Source organism: Oryza brachyantha, chromosome 7 (assembly GCF_000231095.2).
Source record: "Oryza brachyantha chromosome 7, ObraRS2, whole genome shotgun sequence".
NCBI lineage: Eukaryota > Viridiplantae > Streptophyta > Magnoliopsida > Poales > Poaceae > Oryza > Oryza brachyantha.
The window spans coordinates 10,268,447-10,291,512 of NC_023169.2; the positions used below are offsets into that span (position 1 = coordinate 10,268,447).

Below are 23,066 nucleotides of genomic sequence, written 5' to 3' on the forward strand. Positions count from 1 at the left end.
GAGCCAGATAAGACTTTTAGGTCGCTAACATTGACGAGTCGAGCCAAGCTAGCTAGCTTATTAACATAATAGTCCAAACAAGCTGAGCCGGCTTATTATCCATCCCTAGATGTGTCTACTCGTAAATATAATAAAATGTTACTAATTTTAAAGTTATTTCAAGAATTACACCTTCATCATACTATCTTAAAATTTCAACCATCAATTATATTTAGATTAAGCTTATAAAATCTAATGGTATTATAATAGTACTTTCTGCAAATCTATACATATCGTTTCTCTTATTTTAAACTAAATATTTGAAAAATAATTTATGGTTGAAGTTTCAAAAGTTTGATCAAATCTGATCTAAAACTTCAAATATTTATAATCGGAGAGAGTTGCTATCTCTTTGTTGATTTTCAAGCAACAGTTTAACAGATTTTCATGTCCCACGAAATATATTTGACGATATTGATTCCGTATTTGTATTCAAAATTATTCATTATATATTCATGACTAGGGTATTCGTATTTATATCCATGCCATAAAACAATGAAAACAAATATGATAGTCATTACCGGTCTGTATACATGCCCTTTTTACCCCAATTCATATTATTCTTTGCATCTCTTCTCAGGAAAAGTACCTGAATAAAACAGAAAGAGAACAATTTTATTTAACGGCGATTTCGGGAGATGTCTCCATTTCATGATTTATTAGCAACATTTATGTTCCCTTTTGTTGTAGGAGATTGATCCTTCATTCCTGTCCTCTCAAATTCATGTATACCATATGGAACTGAAATGTTTTCATGTATAGCTCTTTCTTGTGAAAGCTGTAAGAACCGCCACAGATTATTGCTATGATTTACAGTTAATCATGTGTAACAGCATCTGTAATCCACCAACAATATTCACCAAAGTAAACTTGTCAACTATTCTAGAAATATCAAAGCCAGCTGCTAATTGCAATATCACCTCTTCCAAAACTTTCTGATCTGGAGTGAAGCCCTACTTGTCACTTTGTCAGTCTCTCACACCTAATCTCGTAGAAAAGAAGCATGCAAGCCAACAGAGCGCTCTGCATTCTCTCTTGTAGAGGCAAATCGACAGGACTATCTGACGAGACCGAATGCATCTTATGCCAAGGTTGAAGAAGAAGCATCACTTGGCCTCAGGAGAAGCGGAACACAAAGCAATGCCTTGCCAACTTAAGTGAAAGCTTGATCTTCAAGATGAAATCATATGTACCAGGTCATTTTAGAGCATATTCGGTCGAAATATCCAATGCAACTACCATGCTTGACCAGAGAAGGTTAACATGTTGATTGGCACCAAACCATCAGATCACAGTGCTGAGGGTTTTCCTAGCTCGGGTCAATGAAGGTCCATATATTCTGTAACATTGTAAGGAATAAGGAGTGCAATAGCTTACAAGGTCAGTCACTCGAGCAATATCTGCAATCCAATTTCTTCTGTTTGAATTAAGCTTTACAAGCTTAGAGATGTGGGTGAGCACTGAACTCCAAATGTCTACACCAACAAAGTCATGCTCACCCAAGGTCCAGGAATACCAAAATCTGCATATATGTTTTGTCGCCTTCTGAGAAGTTGTACTAGTCGAATCATATTTTGATGTTCTGCCAGAAAAACACAAATAATGAACAAAGGAATATGTGCTGAGGAAAAGAACATGCATTTGATGCTCATATTTTATTAATATTATAAACTCTAGAAAGGTAGAGACAAACTGGCAACAAATATGATTCTGGCAGAAAATCACCTTGGCTGATAGTTTCCATGAGGCAGCTGTCGACACTTCGCATTTTGCATGTAGCCATGGGGTTGCCAAACCCTTTTACAGAACAGATAACAAGTTACCAAAAGTGTTTATTTCGGTCAGCATTGTTGAGAAGGAAGAAACAATAAGTTAACAGCATGTTTTCCATCAATACCTGCAGGAAATTCACAAAAGATCGCAGGGAGATGACCTTGTAAAGATACAGAGAATGCAGTTTCCAATCCTCCCACATATATTTGATGAAAAGCACTGTTAGATGATAAAATAAAAGACAGTCAATCAACAGGCAAGTAGGCAACAGATTATCATGGTATCCATTATTGGGCTATTCACCACAAGCAATTAATTCAAAACTGGTAAAAGTCACAAAACATACATTGCAAAAAGATTAAAAAAAATAATGTATAGTTTTATGGCTCTTTTGAAATAATTTTGCATACATACTGGTAATCTGTATAAGAGTACGTGAACTGCACTAAAAATAACAAAGTAATAAAGAAATAAATCAAAGATTAAAAATTCAGGACTTTCAAAATATAGAGGCACTTACACATAATATTTCCAATCCACCTTGCATTAGATATCTTCAATTAATTGTCTCCAATCATCAGTAGGATTCAGTTTCAGAGCCCAAAATAAAGTCAACTTCACCTTGTCTCATCAGGTGATTCAGTGAACAATATCAACATCTCATTTCTTAACTGGCTGAACAGCAAGAATATTGCTTCCAGTTTCACGGCAGGAAGCCAATGTTTTATGTAGGCTAACCTCATTGTTTTGGTATCCAAGAAAGCCATTTACACTACTCAGGCTTTCCGACATTCCATTTCCATGTATCCCATAGCAAGTTGCCAAATGGATGTAAGTAGCTGTGTCTGGTTTGAGTCCTAGCTCATGCATCTGTGTGAATAAACTGAAAGCTTTATCCACCTCCCCACAGGATGCATAGACTTTGAAGGCAACATTGCACGCGCACTGGTCAACTGTCAATACAGGGTTCATATATTTCTCACAAACATTTAATGCAGCAGCATGCATGCCAGCTGTCAAATACAAGAATGCGACTATAGCTTGACTGGTCGAGCTCCTGTTGTCACTATATGATGATTCTAACTGTGAAATTTCCTCAGGTGAAATCTGACTTTTCTTCATTATAGAAAGTATCAGTCCAAACGTTGAGGCATCTGGCAAAATGTTTCCTTCCTGCATTTGTTGAACCAATTCTGCACATTCTCTTAGCTTTCCCTTGGCCACAAAACATGCCAGAACAGCATTGTATGAAGCACAGTCAGATAGTAAGCCTGAATTCTGCAAGTCATGAGCAATCCTAACTGACTCATTAAGCAAGCCCATGTTCTTGTAGAGGAATATCATGCTAGTATATGAAACATCATCAGCCTGATTATTTCTCTTCAAACAATCAAATATTTCCTTAACCTTAGTGACCATCCCAAGATTTGCATAAAGATTTAGCATGGAATTAGAAGCAACAATATCAGGACCACTATCCATGTTCTTCATCCTTGAATACAAATCCTGTGCTTCCTTCCAGCAATTGGCTTTACTGTAGGCCTTGATAAGTGAAGTTAAAATAATTTGGTTAGGAGTGATTCCAGATTCTTCCATTAAGTTGCTATAATGTAATGCCTCATCTATTTGCCCTGTCTCAGCAAACGTATCAATCAGCACACCATAAACAACCACATTTGGCTCAATGCCTGAGGCCTTCATTTCATTGTACAGATCAATGGCTTCAGATACCAAATAACTACGGGAGTACATTGTAATAACAGCAGCGTATGTTTCGCACTTTGGTTTAAACCCTGCATCTTTCATTTTATCTAACACTTTCTTAGCCCTCTGTGGAAATCCACCAGTAGCAAACATCTGAATTAAAGAATTAAAGGTGCACTCATCTGGTGAAACACCAGACTCATTCATGTACTCAAGTAGAGGACGAACTCTATCATACCGTTTTGCTGCACCATAAGCCTTGACCATCACATTGTATTCAACTATGTCCCTCCTCCTAACTCCTCTATCAGAGTAGAAAACATACTCAGCTTCCTCCCAGAGACCCCTCTCTGCAAAAGCATCCATGATGGCAGCAAATGCCTTGGAAGAGACCTCCTCGCCTCTGCAATGTCTATTGAAGAATGCATTTGCCTTATCAAGCAACCCCCGATCAATATACATCTTCATGACAGCAGGCAGGGACTGTTCAGGAACACAATCTCCAGACCTAATTATCCCCTCAATCACACCTTCTGCTTCATGTACCATCTTTCTCTCACACAGCAGCCGCAGAACAATCCTATAGCTCACAGCATCCGGCGATAACCCCATTTTCCCAATATGACAGTAGTGCTTCAAAACTCCCTCGACATCCCCCTTGGATGCAAACACTGTCATCATCACATTAAACGTCTTAATGTCTGGATCAGTTCCCCTAACTACCATGCTAGCAAACAGTGCCTCTGCCTCCTTAACATTACCATGCAACCCAAATATGTTGATCATTGTATTGAAAGTACATGTATCCGGCGTAACCCCATAATCCGGCATACCCATAAACATGTCCATCGCATCCTTAAGCCTCCCGGCCTTCCCGTAAAGATCAATCATTGTGTTATATGTGACAGCAAGCTTTGGAACTGTAGGAACTCCCTGAATGCCAGATGCACCAGCATCATCGATGTTGTCATGGCACATGTCAGCAAGCAAGAATTGCATCGGGCCACCTGCATCGAGCGCGCTGTAATCGAGATCAATGAAGCCAACCTCGAACCTGCCGTTGCACCAGTTATTGAAGAGGGCGACCGCATCGGAGTAGCGGCCGTCGCCGTTGAGGATGCGGACGAAGGTGCTCATGGACACCTCGTCAGGAGCCACACCTCGGGTGCGCATGTGGCGGAGCAGCAGGAGGGACTCCCGCGCCTGGCCGGCCTTGGCGAGCGCGTCGGCGAGCGCGGCGTAGGCGGGGTTGGTGGGCGGGAGCGCGTCCTCGCGGTCCATCCTCGCCCACACGGCGCGGAGCTCGCCCCACCGGCGCGCGCGGGCGAGGTGGCGGAGGACGACGCCGTAGTGGATGGGGCTGGGCGCGTACCCCGGGAGCGCGCGCAGGCGGTCGAACAGGTGGCAGGCGCGGCGCCAGTGGCGCTGCCGCGAGAGTAGCGTCGTCTGCTCGCGCGGGGACATGGAGGCGAGGGACTCATCGGATAGGTGGAGGCCGGAATCGACGGCGGCGGCGGCGCTCTTGGACGGGGTCGGGGTGGGCGGAGCGGGGCGGTTCCCGGAGGACAGCGCAGGCTGCGCGGGGAGGTGGCGCAGGTGGACACGGGAGGGTACTGCGGGGGCCGAAGCGGGGAGTCTGGCCTGCGTTGCGGAGATCGATGGCTCGCCGGCTCCGGTGGCTGCGACGGCGGCGGTGGGCGGAGGGCAGGTGGGGGTGGGAGGAGTCAACATGGTGGTGGGGTGGGAAGAATAGGAACGGGAGAGGAGACAAGCGACGGGGGGTTTAAGGCGCGTGGGACCCACTTCCTCATCGAAATAGTAGTAAAACACGATTAGGCAACACTCAGTATTTCTTGTGCCTATAAGTCAAAATTAAAATTTTTAACTTTAAATTTAAATTTAAAGTTAAGTTTGACCAAGACTAATTTCTATCAGGGTCACTTTATCCCATATTAACATATGTGGTTCTACGTGAATAATAAATAGTGCATGAAGTTCAGTCCATACTCGAGTAAGCTAAATACTCCTCCATCGGCGTGCAAGTAACTCCATATGCACACCACTTGCCGCTTTAAGTCTAAAATAGTTTCCATCTCTATTTTAATTTACAAATACACAAAGTCTTCACCTCAGTTTGGCATATAAAGTAATCCTATTTTTTTAAATTTAAAAGGTCACGTTATATATTCAGCAATTTTAGGCATGGCTAAGCATATAGTACATAGGTAATGTAAACCCAAATGAGCACAATTAAAATACTCTAACCCATTTTATGGTTACAAATAGCAATAAATACAAATGTCAAGGTTGATTGTGAACAATTACATCATAGCTACCATTAACACATTTCAAATATTAGTACTAATATTTTCATCTACGCATGTAATTTTGTAAAATAAAGTTTTCATTCCCCAAATTGGTCAAGGAGGGAGTGGAGAAAGCACTTGCCTTGGACTCATTCATGACAAAAACAAATCCAAATATCTCTACGTTATGGTCTTACCACTTATATAATAATTGGGATCATCTGCAGTACTGTTTTTTAGGGCAATATTGCACATATAGTATTACATACTATCCACACCCCTTGTATAAACATAATGCTATAGAAAATAATGTCAAAAGAAAGCATAAAATCCATTTTGCTCTCATATGCATGATTTTGTTGAGAAAATTGATATTTTACCACTCTCAAAACATGGATTCGTTATAATGCCACTTCTTGTTTTGCTTTCGCTACAATACCCTTCTCAAACTACTGCAACACGCTGGATACCATTTTCATTCATTTGGAACAAAAGAAAATGTTTTTGCCTTTTATTCTCTTGTGAGTTTACCAGATTACCCCAAGATTAGAGGTAATAAGCTAGTTCAGTTAATCAAATTGCGTGGGCAATTAGAGAAATATTTTGGAAAATAAAAAATAATTAAGCATATAATATCGAATAAGGTGGTGATACAAGCCATATATTTATTACAAACTAAAATACATATAAAAATAAAAAAATATATGCACCAATACACCATTCGAGCATAATTCTAAGTGTTCTGACAATATTTGAGTTGTTAACTTAATTAACATTTCAATAAAGCATCCACAGTTATAAACTTTCAGTTACTGTTCTGAGTGAGTAAGCTAAGTGTTGGCCGAACGGTCCAGCCCTCTAGCCGGACAGTCCGGTTAGGTTTCTTTTCTAACGGCTAAGTGGTGTCTGCCGGCCTATATATGGCCCCCTTGAGATATAGCCATTGGTGAGGCTTTCTATTCGAATTTTCTGGTTGCTAGGATAAGTTTAGCACCTCTCAAGCCTCCCCACTAACCCAAAACACTTCCTAGAGAGATTAATCGGTGGATCATGTCTTAGGGAGAGTGTTTAGGTTAGTGAGTGGTTGAGTGTTCATTTCTTAGGCGTTGATGGATGCATGCGGAGTCAAGGTGGCCTATTACTCTTGGAGATTGATCTCCTAGACGGATAGGAGTTACCCGTGAGCCTCTGATTTTTGTGGATCGCCCGGGAGCAAATTTGTGAAGGTCTTTGCGTAACATTCGCAATGAAATAGTTAAGATTGATAGTGGATTCTTGCGCTTTCTCATAGAGGGCTGCAGGGTAGAGAGGATTACAACCTAGGGATGGACAAGCCGTCTTGATCTTGACCTTAATGGTCGATCAAAGGGGTTGCTAGTCCTTATATGTGAATCCAGAGACCCGTGTTGGCCTTGTGGAGTAAGTCAAGAGAGGGAAAGGATCGAGAGAGATTGTCACGCCCAGAAATTCCTCACACGAATTTCTGAACTTAATTGTGTATTAAAATCTCTGTCCAGGACCAGCCAGGGTACACAAAAAGACAATGTTGATTACATAACCCTCGTTCTTATAAACAACTGAAAATGACACTTATTCTAACGAAAATGCAGCGGAAAGAAAAGTAGACTAGCTCCAGTGGGTACGGCTCCAGTCCACAGGCAAAGCTTCGACGGTAGGCCAGCTCACTCCTGAGAGTCTCCTCCATCGGATTCCACTTCTAACTCTGGAGGGGGAAGACGGCTTTGGCCGGGCGGGGAAATGCGGCGGCGCTCGGGCGCGGAGGACGGCGACCGGCGGAGGGCGGCGATGGCGCGGCTCGGCGGTGGCGACGACGCGACAGACGCGGCGGTGACAACAAAGACTGCAGCCGCACCAAGAGGAGGGCGACGAAGGACGGCGCCGGCTCGGGGAGAAGGCGGCGACGGCGTACCGGACCCGGCGACGCCCCGACGGGGGCGGAGTCGCTTCAGCGACGGCGAGGCGAGGGTGACGGCGAGTGGAGAGGCGACGGCAGTGACCAGTGCACGCACGCGCGCGGCGACGGCGGCGACCTTGGCGACAGCACACGGAGAGGAAAAAGAGAGGGTGAGGAGGACGACGGCGGCTTACCAGCGGCGGGAGCGGGTGCAGCGAGTCGGCGACAAGGTGGAACGCGAGATGACGGTCGGCAGCGGGTTCGATCGGCGACCGCGGAGGAGATCGTGCGCGGTGGTGATGAGTTCGGGTGCGACGGCGGCTCAGAAAAACGGGCGGCGGCGCGCGGGAGAGGGGGATTTATAGGGGGACGACTCCGGCTAGGATGGGGACGGCCGTTGGAGACCGGGTCGGCCACGACGCGGTCTCGGCAGCGGCCGTTGCGGGCGGCGGTTGCGGCGGCGGCGCGGCGGTGGCGCGGAGTCCGGCTCAGTTCCGGCGCAGGGAGGAGAGGCGAACTTCGGCGTGGCGCGGGCTCGAAAGCTGTGCCGGGGCGGAGAGGGAGGCGCGCGGCCCAGGCGGAGGGGGAGGGAGGCGCGTGCGGAGCGGCGGGGAGCTGGGCCGAGCTGCGGAGCCGGCCCAGGATGGAGGAAGGGGGAGATGGGCTGGCTCAGCTGGGCCGACCCGAGGAGGAGGAGAGGAAAAAGAAAGAAAGAAAAAGAAGAAGGAGAAGGAAAATTGGACTTCGGCCCAATTTGGGGAGGAAGAGAAAAAGAAAGAAAAAGGAGGGAAAAAGGAAAGCCCCACTTTTACCGAATTTTAGGTTACTTTTTGGGCAAAATTTTATACTTATTTAATTTGAGTTTAAATCCAGTTAATCGATTTGGAACCTCGATTTAATTAAATTAATTTCTTTAGGGAGATTTTTCCTAAGTTAATTAAGCCAATTATTATTTACGAATTTCTTTTACGAATTTAGGCTTAGGATTAAACTCCAAGTGTGACAGAGATCCCACTCGCAGAAGCACCTCAACGGAGAGTACGATCGAAAGATCCAAACTTCGGGATAAATCTCTCGTCTCTTCGCTTTTGTGATTTTGGTGTTCCTTCTGTTCCTGTGATCTTTCTTTGTTCAATTTCAGCACACGATCACCTCACGTTCCTAGGAACTTTACTGGAAAAGAACCTTCAAGTCTGCTTTTTCAACTGATCGGACGGTCCGGTGTTCTAACCCGGACGGTCCGGTCATAGCTCTCGGCCTAACCCGAGAGTGCCGACCGGACAGTCCGACCATAGGTCCGGATGGTCCGGCCATACTGACCGCTACCTTTTGGAAGAATTTTTCAAGACACATATTCACCCCCCTTAGACTGTCTCTCTAGGACTTTAATGAGGACCTCGTAGTTATTTTTATTTTTTAAAAGATAGAATTTACATATAATATCTATCAGGAATTCAGCACATGTAGGATCAGCCCTTAGACAATTTAGGATTGCCTCTAGTTCATCTTAATGAACTAAGTTGATATTAAAAATGGAACTTAGTTCAATTATTAAACAAGAGCCAATCCTATAGCCCTATATTTCCACTTCTACTTATGTTTATAAGGCACAATTTAAATTTTTCAAATTCAGGTTTTTTTAGTGTAGTTTATCTCCAGCCTTTACTTTTATATCGCTAATAATATTAATATATATATATATGTATGTACGTATGTATTTTATTCATAAATTATTTTCCATTTGCAATTGTTTTGTGTTTCTCTCAAAAAGCCAAACGACCATAAATTATCCATGGGTCAATCCATGCCATCCGTATATGTGGACAAGTCAAATATGCTTGACAAAATTGCCAATGTGTATTACCACGTAAATATCACGTAGGACAGAACCAGGGTGCAACCCACTAAAAAGGGTAAATTGGTCCAGTTCCGAAGTACAAGGAGACAATATATTTCTGTTGAATGACATAAATCATACTCCGTCCGTTTTTTTGACGCCGTTGATTTTTTTATTTATGTTTGACCCTTCATCTTATTTAAAAATTTTGTCCAAATATACAAAATTATAAATTATACTTAAAGTTTCTTTAGTAATAAACCAAATCATAATAAAATAGTCAATGATTATATAATTTTTTAATAAGACAAAAGATCAAATGTGGGAAATTTAACTATTTGCCACTTTTACATATTGAGTGGCAATAAATTTGCCACTCTTCCCTTACTGTAGCTGTGAGAGGAATTAAGTGAGAGTGGAAAAGAGTGGCAAAAAATTAAAAGTCCCGTCAAAATGTAGATAAAAAGTCAATGGTGTCAAACAAAAAAATTAAAAGGAGTACTCAAACCATAGTTGAGCGAGGCAGCATGGACTTTTTCCATAAATAAATTGCACTACATCTCTTATTGGGTGTGTTATTTTCCATGTAGTAAAATGGGGGATAAATGAGCATGCCGGAGCTCCTAAAAGATGTGTTATGCAAAAAAACATCTATATATGAATATCTTAATAATTGTTTTAAATCTTTTTTAAAAATTTATCACAAAATTATTTAGCCATTTAGCACAAAAGAACACTGAGAAAATATAATTCTCATGTGAATGAATAAATCCTTTCTAGAAATCTATGTAACTCAAAAAACCAAAGTTACATGTAAAATAAAGACTTTATGTTTGATTGTCAATTGCTAATAGTAAAAATGCTTAAATTTGTTTACAGGTAGTACTACATTTATTTTTAAATATATAATATTGTTAATATTGTTGACTTTTGGACATGACATTGACTGTGTCACTAAAAAAATATGCAAGTACCATTGCTCACTTTGTTGTAGTTTGTTTTCATTAAACACACTTTAAGCATGACTTATATATGTGTCTTTTGTGTCTTTGCACTGAAGAAATTAAATAAGATAAATGGTCAAAAGTCAGTAGTGTCATGTATTTAAAAGTAGAGGTAATAGAAGGTAAGTTCCATCATACTGACCAGAAAAATCCATCCATACTTGAACAATTGTTTTGTTACTATAACAAATGCACATTTTGCCTCCTTCAACAAACACCACAATTGGGTGCTCAAATCTCTCTCCTCTCAATTAACTTGGGACTAATGAGAGGCTCAAGTTATCAAAGGAAAAACGTGGCACTCATTGATATCATCCCTCATCCCAAAAGTTGTGGTTTCTATGGGATCTTTCTCTATACATACATGTATGTACCAAATTGAAATTATATATGCCAAAAACCTGGTGTATACACTTAGTACACTCCTGCAAATAGTTTACATATTAATCTGTCAAAAAACACATCTGCCATTTTCGGATCAGCAAAGTACAAATGCCATGGCGGTTGCACACTCAGGCAATCTTTTTAAAATGAGGTACTGCATATAAACTAAAACCAATCAGCTAGAAGGCTATTTTCACTGCTCATTTTCTTTAAGTGCCTCGCAATTTCACATAAAATTTGGTAGTCTTGAAGTTATACACATTTGGAACCACCAAAAGTCTTGTATCATTCCATAATCCAATTTGTCGCATGAGCGAAGCATCATGCTAATGATGCAGTTTTTCTGTACACTCAGCTTACTGAAAACTCTCTTTGCCTCCAATTGCTTAACAATATGTGGACAGGCTGCACTTTGCTTCAAACGGGCTTGCTGAAGAAGTTCATGATCAGGGTCCTTGTCATTTTTTGAATAATCCAAAAACTGCTTTTCTCGAGGATGATATGATTTTAGTGCCAGCCTTAACTGCTGATAAAAAGAGAAGAGACCAAAACAAATAGCTCATGTTAAATTCTCAAATAAATCAGCAGAAGGGAATTCATGCATTTGTGTATTGTTTTGGAACTTGATCGGCAGTTAGCGACGAAAATTTATCTTTAAATGTTCAGACATCATAAACGTTAGCAGTCCAAATTTGTGATATATAAATTCCTGCTGAAGCATGGCCATGGGGTGATGGAAATCAGTTCAGATGGATCCTAATGCATTCAACCATTATATCATAAATGATACAGTGCATATAATCTGACTGAAAATTTTTCTAGCTCTATGTTTGTATGGCTATGATTTAGTACCAGATAATGGCATTTGATCATCAGGTCCAATTACAATTGGGGTGTGTATAGCACTGTATTTGCTTTAAAAACACAATATTTCACCTTTTTGGAGGTTCATAGCCCTTTTCACAGCAGAAAGCAGCAAGCTCTGCATCTTTTCCTTGGGTTTGAATCAAGAAATTTTGTACAAATTTTCATATGAGAATTTGCAAGGTTATTTGTCTTCATATTAAAAATAAAGACAGGGGAACCTTAATCTATGTACATGATTCTTGTCTTTGTAGCATAAGCATGCAAAGGTTCATTGAACAGTAGTGGCCAACAACAGGAACCAAAGGAGGTGAAAAAGAAAATCGTGACACTAACTTTCAGAACCAAAAACAAAATGAGCATTTAACCATGCCATCATAAATAAACTCGACCAGCAGGGGAAATACTGCCCCCACGGCTTTTCAAGCTAAGAAGAAACCTCTGCCAAAGCCAGCCAAGAAATGCCATAAACCCTAGTCCCTTGACAAGATCCACCCCCCATGGTCTAGCGAGCAACTTTTTTTGAACCAACTCTGATGTTTTGCTCCTGAGGGGAGTCAAACCTAGGAGCTGGGTAGGTGCTACCAGGGTTCTACAATCACTAGGCTATAGACCCGTTCCTATTATAAATAAACTGAAGTGAGAAAACAAGTTTCATCGATAGGATGCCAAAGCTATTAACTATTGCATAATATGTGAAAGACGTAAAATTCTTAAAATATGAGCCACAATCTACAGGTATATGCCAGACCAAAAAAACAAATGTTGATTCACCAAACCAAGTTATATATGTTGAAAACTAAAATAACCCCAAAAAAACTATAAATCAATTCGTTGTTGGTTCAAAATATATTATTCGCACAACTTTTTCTTGGATTTTTGCAACAATCAAAGAACCCATGATAGATTTTTTTTTTTTGCGAGGACCATGATAGAATGGCTTTGCTAAGGTTTGAATGTAGACATAAAGGTCATAGTTATAGAATGTACCATTAATTGAACTGGTACTTGTGGGCTTAGAACTAACATCAGGAGCTGTTGGGTTAGCATGGCTGACAGAATCTTGATTGGATCCATCATTGCCACTATTACCTTGCTCCCTTACTTCAGAGGTTTCTTTTTCTCTAGATTTGCTTTCTTGTGCAGAAGCCAAATTAGTTGGGTTAGCATGACTGATAGAATCTTGATTGGATCCATCATTGCCACTATTATCCCGCTCCCTTACTTCAGAGGTACTTTTTTCTATGGGTTTGCTTTCAGGAATAGAAGTCAAATTAGGTGTGGCTGTCTCACTCGAATGGGCCGCAATTCTTGATGGTGAATCCTCTCCCATCCTCACTTCAACATCAGAAGTATGAATATTACCTGAACAATGGTAATTTACTTAGGAAAAGAAAAGATTTTATTCTCACAATTGAACTAAACAATTCATTTCGATCTTTCACCTACCTTGTTGCAGCAAAGCTACATCAATAACTGAACCAACAGATGTTGGCTTCTTGCTTCCCGATGGACTGTAATCGTAAACGGGATCAGCAATTGGGATGTCATCAATAAACTCCACCTCCTTGGCTAGAAAGAAGAAGACCATAACTCATAAGATGTGCGATGTTTTTACTAGTATCAAGGAAGTGATATTGTTTTTTCAGATTACCTGGTAGTTCAATGCTATTCAGTTCAGAAAGTTCAGTTGCTTCTGTTGATGATGACGACGAGTCAATATCATTTGGATGTGGGGATAATTGGTGAAATTCGTTGCTTGTCATCTCCATTTCATGAGGGTATTCAATGACGCTAGGACCATCCAATGATGCATTTTGCGACAAATTCAAATTCGCACTCTCTTGCGCTTCTTCCCAATCATTTATGTTTCCATCAGGAAGTGATATGTCATCATCCGAGGAATCACTTATTAGTAAAGGTGGCTCGATGTTGAGTGCGAGAGTAACATCTCTAGCATTTTGGGCAAGATGGAATTGTTCCTCTGTTTGGCTCAATGGAGGTCTCAGATTTTGGTTTGAGCAATCCTCCAATACTAGTTTATGGCTTTCTTGGTCAGTAACAGAAGAAGTGCTATCCGAGTCTTCTGCAGAACTCTTTTCACTTGCTTCTCCCTCAATATTAGGAACTGGGATTCCCTCATCAGCCATTTTTTCTGTCACAAAGTATGGTCTGAACCGAGAAGGTTGCATATCTTGCCAAAAGTCACTAAGAAATGGTGCTCCTTGTGTAAAGCTTTCATGCCTCCTAAACATCGTATCCTTTTGTGATTGGGAAAAAACAGGAGTAGAGTCCACATGGCTTGGGTTAGCTCCTTCAGAAGAGCTACTCTCATTTGCTTGGTCAAATGGAAGATCAAACTTGTTTAACATTTTCAATGGCGCAGACGGAGCGGATTCTGGAAAATTATCTTCATTGTAAGGAAGGTCAAATGGGTTTTTCCTAGGAGCAAATATGGCTGGAATTTGAACATTGAACTTTGAGAGCTCCTCAATTGTTGGGAGGGAGTCACTACTGCCAAAGTCAATCAGGTTTCTATCAACATATTTCCTTGCCCTGCGTCGAGCAATCAAGCTTTCCAACCGTTGATTTCTCTCAATCTCCAAACACCCTATATTTAGTATGTTCTTCTGATCATCTGCAGTCCATGCTACAACTTTACTGTTTTTCTGCTCATTTTCATTGTGTTCTTTACTCTCTTGGTTCTCAGTTCCATCCTCAATGCTACTGTCATTGGAATCCCCATCTTGAGAGGATCGCGATGAACTTGTAGCTGACCTAAGATGATGGAACGTGTGGAGCATTTGATGGGCGTTGGTTTCTGACCCATCTGATTCACTTGAACTTGATTCAGAGGAAGAACCTCCATTATGAGATCTTCTCTTGGTTACCTTACCAGTGTTGTTGTGTTTGGCTAATCTCTCTTCATTAGATGCAATTCTTGGAGCAGATATACCTCCAACTGATTTATCATTGCCGCCGACATTCCGATTGTAAGCTTTCTCGATTTTCTTGTAGACATGATCATTTTCTGGAATGTTCGGTTCACCATAAGCTAGGATGATTCCAAGGAAGAAGCCAGCAAATAGGAAGATGGGTGATGTTTCCAGGATGAGGGTGAACCAGCCAAAGAAGTACTTGTACAATATGACTAGAAAAACAAGTGAGACGAAAACTGAAGGATGTTGCCGAAAGAATCGGCCTACAGTCTGCAACACTGGCATCTCCTTTCACCTTTTGCAGTTTTATTGTACGTTTTCCCAATGTCTGCAATATGTGTATCAAATGTATCAGGTTCCATGTTAAGAGATTTCAATAGCCAGAATTATTAGAAGCAATTTGTTTTCATTGGAATCTCATATTTTTAGTTTGTGGGCAAGAAACAAAAATAAATGGCCACCTACTCGTTCTGTAAATATTGCTTTATGTCCCGAACAAGACAACAACCAAATACAGTTGTACAATAATTCTTCTTAAGAATTATCGCATCATCGAGAAAAAAAAAATACTCTTTCCACCTCACAATTCCTAGACATAAGTACAGTTCAGTTTTGAGTGTGAAATCTTCTTAACCAATTTATAGTATCGATATATGATATTCATAAAATGTAAAATATATTTATCTGTCCAGACATTTTCATGCCCCATGATGTCACATATGAAACTGGATACTGATCTTCTCAGAAATCCCCACCCTCATCACTGGAAAGGGATGACAATGCATCATTAGAAAACGATAACCCTTTCATGCAAAATTATATTCTAATTCATCTGCTTTCGAGAACCCTACGGATTGGAAGAGTGGCTTGAATCCCCCCCACCCACATTATTTAGCACATTCCTCTCCCCTAACAATGACCCAAAGAGATGATATTCCAAGATGCAGGGATTAGAATTACCTGGAGCGGGGGATCGTCAGGAGATTGCGGTTTCTCTCTTCTTCATTTCTTCCCCCTTTCTTCTCCTGGGATGGTGCTCCTCCTATCTCTTGCCTTTTGCTGGTTTCTTGGGGATTTTCTCTCTCCTCCATGCGAGCCCCTTTTGCTGGTTTCTTGTTATTTTCTCTCTCTCCTCCATGCGAGCGAGAGTGAGGCCGCAGAGAGATACGTGGGGAGTGTCCTGCGGCCTACCACCTGTATAGCTTAGAGTTTATAGTTAGTTTTCCATCATTTTTAAGGATTACTTTTGGGAAAAAGAAAGCTATACATTTCAAGTGTCGGTTTAGTTCAAAAAATATTACATCGAATCTTTGAACATCTAAATAAAACATTAAATATATATGAACATTAAAACTAATTACACAACTATACGGGAAGTCGTGAGACGAATCTTTTAAGCCTAATCAGGACGTGATTAGCCATATATGCTACAGTAAACAACATGTACTAATGACAGATTAATTAGACTCAAAAGATTCGTCTCGCGGTTTCCAGGCGGGATCTGAAATTTGTTTCGTAATTAGAGTACGTTTAATACTTCAAATGGATGTCCAAAAACTTTGATTTGATGTTTTTTAAAAACTTTTTTAAACTAAACGGGGGCCTAAATTTCTCTTTGCACCCTCATATTTTCTTTTTTAAATTTTAAATTTTAAAATTAGAATAGATTTTAGATTTTTTATTATAGTTTATTTTTCAGTCTTGGCTTTTAGAAGACGCTAAGAACACGTATGTAAAAGTTTTATTTATAAATTATTTTTTGGTTGCAAATGTGCCATTTGACAATCACCCCCTTATTTCCTATAACCTCTCCAATTAAATCAAACAGTTAAATTCATTGTTAGTAATAGTTTTGTAAGAAAAATAGTGCCCCTCTATATTTTAATATAACATATGACATCATTTACTTTTAGCATATGCTTGACCGTTCGTCTTATTAAAAAACATATGTAATTATTATTTTTTTATTTGTGATTAGATTTATTACCAAATCTAGTTTAATTGTAACTTAAATTATTATATATTGACATAGTTTTCTTAATAAAACAAATAGTCAAATGTATGAGAAATCAAAAGTATCATCTATAGAGTGAGTACATATGTAGCAATACTTTTTTTGCCTAAAGAATGCAACATAGCCTGTTTGGTATGCCAATTTTCCATTTGATTTAAAATTTTTAGATGTGTCTACAGTTTTTTTAAAAAATTTGGACCATTCCTAAAGGTTATTTGGACTTAGCAATATTGCATCAACTTATAGCAGCTTAGAGAAATTACCATGCGTATTTTTTTTATCTCTGCTACTATAAAAACATATTAGTCCTCCTTCCATTTCCTTCTTCAAACGGCGCTACACGTGCAAAACTTTTGGCCATCTCCAGTTATAAAAGCTGTGCATCCCATTCAAGTAAGAGCAAACCCAACAGCTTATGTATATGTCATCATCTATATGATTATTTGGATGACCATGTAAGAAAGATCCCTCCTCCATATCACCTTGCACTCAACAGATCATCCATAATACATCATTTATATTTATTTTATTATTATTTTAGAACAATATACTCTCATGTTGATATTACTCCCTTTTCTTGTGATTGGATGTTAAAATATGTATGGAGGAGAGAGAACATCTAAATTTAGATGACCTCTCTCCAATTTAGATGGTCATCTATTTTTGTGTGATGGGATGCATGATTTGATAGAGCCTATTTTTCCCTCTTCATCATCTATTTTCAATATGAATGATGGGATGCATGAGCTGCTGGGTTTGCTCTGTAGCATATCCATTGTAATTTACAAATACATTGGCATGATGCTCTAATAACAAAAGGAGGTGATCCATTCTGCGCCATCAAACACGAAATCTATGTTCGATAAAGTGTAGTTCTATAATGTATTATCAAATTTGTTCCTTATATGCAATCGTCGTTAGTCAAACTCTGTTAAGAGGGAGAAAATGTCCCTTTTACCCCTAGAGTATCATGTGTACTCATGGGTTTCATTAGTCATGATCTGCTTTTTTTCTCATTGATGAAAAATTTAATCACTTTTTATCATGCAATATAATTTCATGCAACATGGCCCTATGAAAAATCATTAATTCATCTTAGGGGTAAAATGGTTTTATTTTCTCGATGAAATATTGGACTAACGGTTGACTAACAACCAATACAAGGAAGAAAAAAAAGTTGTTGAATGGTATATCGTGGAATTATGCTTTGCAGTGACATATAGTAGAATCCGTGCTTTGTCAAGGATGGGTCTAATAGACGAATGTCCACGCAATAGACTGCCTCCACAAACACATGCATACCTAGAAACCTTATATATAGAATATTTTAAAGTATAAAGTATATAGCAGAAAAATATCCATATTGAAAATATCATGTTAGAAAGATGTACGTGTTATTTTCGCTTTGTCGATGGCATAGAAAAAAATACAGTCACATTCTCCTGGTGGGATGCAATACAAGCAACTACCCACTAATATCATCAAGTGTTATCTACATATTTATGGATCAATATGGTCCAGGTAAGAAGAATGGAAATTGGAAACAAATAATATTATTATATGTATCTTTTAAGATTTAATTATATATAAAATGCATTTATGGTTAATTGATTTTTTTCCAAACACTGGAGTTTTCATAAATTTATAAGATGAAGTGGTTCAGTCGCTCGGCTAGCTGTCAAGCCATCATCACTTTAGTCAGGAAAAAATACAATCAGTCCTTGCTTCTTTTATTTAGTAATATTCTTGTTAGTTGATTACTGTGTGGTGTTTTAGGAACAGCTAACTGAATGTTCAATTCTAACGAACCCAACCACCACTACACTTGTGACTTGTGTGACCTTTTAAGTTCCTTCGGTCTTCGGATCCTATGTGGCCTATACATTGTGGATAGATAACGGCCTCATCTTTTCACGAATTTTTTTAAAACTTTTTTAACAAATAATATTATTACTATACATCGGAGAAAAATATTTTTGTCATATGAATCTTTTGATCACGCCAGTGTTAGTGGCGTGAAAAGATGTCACACAGAGAATTTGGCGTAGCAGGCTTGCCACGCCAAGTACTCTGTGTGACAACGCTATCTTGTCACGTCAATGTTGGTGGCGTTGCCAAAAGGTTCATACGGTGAAAATATTTTTCTTCGAGATTCAGTAATAAAATTATTTATTAAAAATGTTTAAAAAATAAAAAATCTCTTTTCACTTTAGCTAATGCTTATAAGCCAAAATTTTAATTTTAAACCTTAAATTTAGAATTTTCTCATCGTAAGTTATTTTTTAGCCTTTGATTTTATATCAATATAAATATGTATATCACATTTTATTTAAAAATTATTTTTCTTTTACAAATATATTGTCTGGGATTTTTCCTTTAAAAAATAAAAATACGACCTCCTTAATCTCTATCCTCTGCACTTTGGAATGTTATTTCGTAGACGTATTCGTTCTCAAGAAGAATTAATAGCTGCTGTTGTACAAAATGAGACTTTGGCAACTAGTTTGCCTAATTATTGTTGGTTTGTTAGAAATTTAAACATAAGAAATAGTCCAATAATGTTAGCTCGACATCGGTTCACAATTGAAAACATAGGTTACATCTCATCTTTTTCTTATACTTATATTTATAAGACAAAATTTAAATTTTCAACTTTAAACTTAGAGTTAAATTTAGGGTTTTTCACCGAAATTTATTTTTCAATCTTGGCTGTTAGATCGCTAACAATACATATAAAATTTTTTATTAACAATTTTTTTATAAATATGTCGTTTGGGTTTTTTCATAAGAAAAAGCCAAGATCAACCCCTTAGTTTTGTACTTTCATTCCTTGTTTACCACTTCCATCACCAAGGAAAGAGTTGGATGTTGAATCCTAGTAGAAAACACAAATTTCAGTTACAACCTTAGTCTATCGTTCTTTCTCCATTCCCTCCAACGTTGAAAGGTTGGCATAAGTAAGACCCTGTTTGGATTCAAAAAAGTCCATGGGACTTCTAGGAAAAAGTCTCTCTTCTTCCCAACATGATGGACTTTTCCATCGAAGTCCCTCGAAAATCAGTAGTCCCTTAGGAGGGACTTTTAGGAACTTTTTCTCCCTCTTTTCACGCATTGCCCCTCTTCTCTCTGCTCTGCTGACACTCCTGCCCGCTCGTCCCCGCCCGTCAGCGCCGTCCGCCCGCCCGCCATCCCCGCCCGATGCGCGTCGTCTCCGCCCGGCCGGCGTCGTCCGCCCGTCCACCGACCGGCGCCGCCCTCGCCCCTGTTGACGCTGAAAATAGTAACAACGGTCACACACGTAGGCCCTCGCCCCTAGCCGATGAACCAGACGATCGGCTTTATAGGAATTTCATGACAGTGGGTATAAATATGCTCAGTCGGCTAGGTCAAAGGCAGGATAAATGCCAAACAGACAAACCAACCAATTAATCTTAAAAGATTGGACTCAACCGAGACAGTCTTAAGATTAATCAGCCGATCGAACCGATTTAGCACTTATCGCACAGAAAATCGATAGCCGATAGGAGACTAAACATAGAACTCAGTATTAAACCAGAATACTATACCAATTACTAGCAAAGGACAATAATAATTAGCTACGCACATGCCGATACTAGATCTAGAAGATCGAACCTAATCGAGACAATATAGACCTAAATATATTCATATGTCAAACCAATCAACCATTGTAGCATGCGAATAACAGGACAGTAAACTAGCCTAATCTATCAACTTATTTATTAATTCCAACCGATCGGACAGACCTCTGTAAGAAGATCATACAAAATACACATCAATCAGACCTAACCGAGACAGTGCGCAATTTAGCACGATAGACTCATAGAGATATAAAGATCGATAGATTTAACAAATAAATCAACAGATTACTTAGGATAATGCTGGCTAGAACTCCAGCGATAAACCCTCACGAGCCCCGATCCAATCTGACAACACAAACCCAGCCAACTAGATTGATCCGACCGAACCGAGACAATCAAGTTGCCCATAATCACGCTAGCAGATCGAACAGAAGAACCCGCAAGGATTTGATCAAAAACTACTACTACTTTAAACTAAACAGATCAAAGCAATAATAGAACTTAGCCCATCGATCAACCAGGCAGGAGATCGGACTCAACCAAGAAAGTCCTGTTCTAGTTGATCGACTAGTTTTGATAAACATGAACTTACATTGCGAAGGTAACAAACCCTGCGCCGAAAGCCCAAGCAAGTCGAAGGTTTTGGAGGCGATGCACCGAATTTGATTGATCTAAAGATGATTTACAATGACCCTAGGCTCACATATTTATACCCCGGATCTAACTAACCTAACCGGATAAGAATCTGTTGCTAACTAACTTGTTGTACCCGAACTTTAATTAAATGCAAAAATCCTAAACAAACTCTAAGGTAAAATCTAATTAATCTACATGGACTCACAACTAACACCGAATCGATCTCTACACCTTGGGCCCAATCAGACTCCAACTCCTGTCCGATTCGGACTCTATCGGCTGCATCCATACCACGTCCAATCTCCTGCCTCCAGCCGATTCGCCCCTTCTTGTTCGATTCGATCTTTAGTTGTGTTTCAATCCACAACGGTAATTTGCTAAAATCTGGAGTTAACATCCACTGGTGTCGTCCGCCCGCCCGCCTGCTAGCCGGCGCCGCCCCCACCCCACTCGTCCCCTCTTCTCCCCACTCCACCAGTGGTAGCGGATCCGATCAATGGAAGTTGGAGTAGGTAGCATCTCAAGGATACTATAGTACTTGTACCATATAGTAAGATTTTTTTTAGTCGCTCTTTCCAAATAGGAGGGACTATAAAAAAAATCCAGGGACTACTAAAAGTCCCTGAATCCAAGCAGGCCCTAAGTGTGCTGTGATACAGAATAGATTCTCCTTACGTCAACATGTGGGGGTGGTAAAGTAGTGGTGTTGCAGTGTACATGTGGTGTTTATAAGCCCATAAGTGGTGACAATATTGCTTTATGAAGTAGTTGGTGAACAGTGGAACTAAAAAAAATCAATTGGTGGCAGCTAAGAGAATACCGTTTTTCTCACTAGCAAATAAAGGGAGCTAATATTCTATTGTCCGAAAGAAATACTCTCAAAAATAAAAATAACACGCATATTGGTTGTTGCATTTTGCGCCATTATGCCAACCTATATAGCGCAAGTTTAGGGAGCTTCTGGCCGTTGGAGCTGCTGATATAATTTTCAGAAGTCAGAAGTTCTCCTAAACGACACTCAATTTCTGAGAATCTGGAGTTGCATAATCAAAAAATGAACTAAAAGCCAGAAGTTAGGAAAACCAGCTATTCCAAATTATGAGAAGTTGACTTCTCTCCAGTTGAGAAAAATCTTAAGCTCGCTAAACAAAATCATAGTTTTTATAAGTATACTTCTACGAAAAACACTTAGAAAATAAAAATAACAACCTCCAAACGAAAACAACGAAGAATAGATCAATAATAGCACAAGGTTACGTTACCAGGCCCCATCCTGTTACCAGGCCCCATCCTTCCATCACGAGCCGTTTTTTTTCATTTTATTTGTGTTTATAACCCAAAATTTAAATGTTTAGCCTTAAATTTGGAGATGATTTTAAGGTTTTTTTATCCTAGTTTATTTTATAATATTTGTTTTTAGATTAATAAAAACAAATATATAAAATCTTTATTTATAAATTATTTTCTGGTTACAAAATATCGTTTGGTTTTTTCAAACAACTAGCATTTGTTGAATTTCGCAGAACTTTCAGAGAAGAAAAAAAATTCGGTCTCGTTTAGTTTGCAAAAGTTTTTGCAGAAGATGTTACGTCAGACGTGTGACCGGATGTTGAAAGGGATTTTCGGATACCAATGAAAAAAGGAATTTTATAGTTCACCTGGAAACCGTGAGATGAATTTTTTAAGCTTAATTAATTCATCATTAGCACATGCGAATTACTGTAGTTCTTATGGCTAATCATGCGCTAATTAGGCTCAAATATTCATCTCGTGATTTCTCTCGTATATGTGCAATTGGTTTTTTTAATTTCATCTGTATTTAATACTTTATTTAAATGTTCAAAGATTCGATACGATATTTTTAGAAAATTATTTGGGGGACTAAGGGGTTGTTTAGATGGGCTAAACTTTTTAGCCCCATGTCATATCGGATGTTTGAACATTAATTTGAAGTATTAAATATAGACTAATCAAAAAAACTAATTTTATAAATGAGAGCTAATCCGTAAGACAAAATTTTTTAAGCCTAATTATTTCATAATTAACAAATGT

The 23,066-nt window shown here is 39.3% G+C and overlaps 2 protein-coding genes across 3 annotated transcripts; both read right to left on the reverse strand.

The window, feature by feature from the left end:
- Positions 1 to 514: 514 nt before the first annotated feature.
- Positions 515 to 5,247, reverse strand: LOC102714573 (pentatricopeptide repeat-containing protein At1g73710). The gene is made up of 4 exons (XM_006658486.3): positions 2,333 to 5,247; positions 1,937 to 2,031; positions 1,765 to 1,836; positions 515 to 1,621 (listed from the first exon to the last, which is right to left on the reverse strand). Exon 1 carries the CDS (start codon positions 5,245 to 5,247, stop codon positions 2,473 to 2,475), a length of 2,775 nt encoding a protein of 924 aa, XP_006658549.2. The 3' UTR covers positions 515 to 1,621; positions 1,765 to 1,836; positions 1,937 to 2,031; positions 2,333 to 2,472.
- A 5,755-nt stretch (positions 5,248 to 11,002) lies between these two features.
- On the reverse strand, positions 11,003 to 15,917 carry LOC102704991. Of its 2 annotated transcripts, none has more exons than XM_015838977.1 (5): positions 15,726 to 15,917; positions 13,481 to 15,093; positions 13,276 to 13,398; positions 12,817 to 13,191; positions 11,003 to 11,485 (listed from the first exon to the last, which is right to left on the reverse strand). In XM_015838977.1, the coding sequence occupies exons 2-5, from the start codon at positions 15,048 to 15,050 to the stop codon at positions 11,421 to 11,423; spliced, it is 2,133 nt and encodes a 710-aa protein (XP_015694463.1). In that variant the 5' UTR covers positions 15,051 to 15,093; positions 15,726 to 15,917; the 3' UTR covers positions 11,003 to 11,420. The 2 variants fall into 2 exon arrangements, with proteins under 2 accessions (XP_015694463.1, XP_015694462.1); XM_015838976.1 differs by having other exon boundaries at positions 11,003 to 11,488.
- Between the last annotated feature and the right edge of the window lie 7,149 nt (positions 15,918 to 23,066).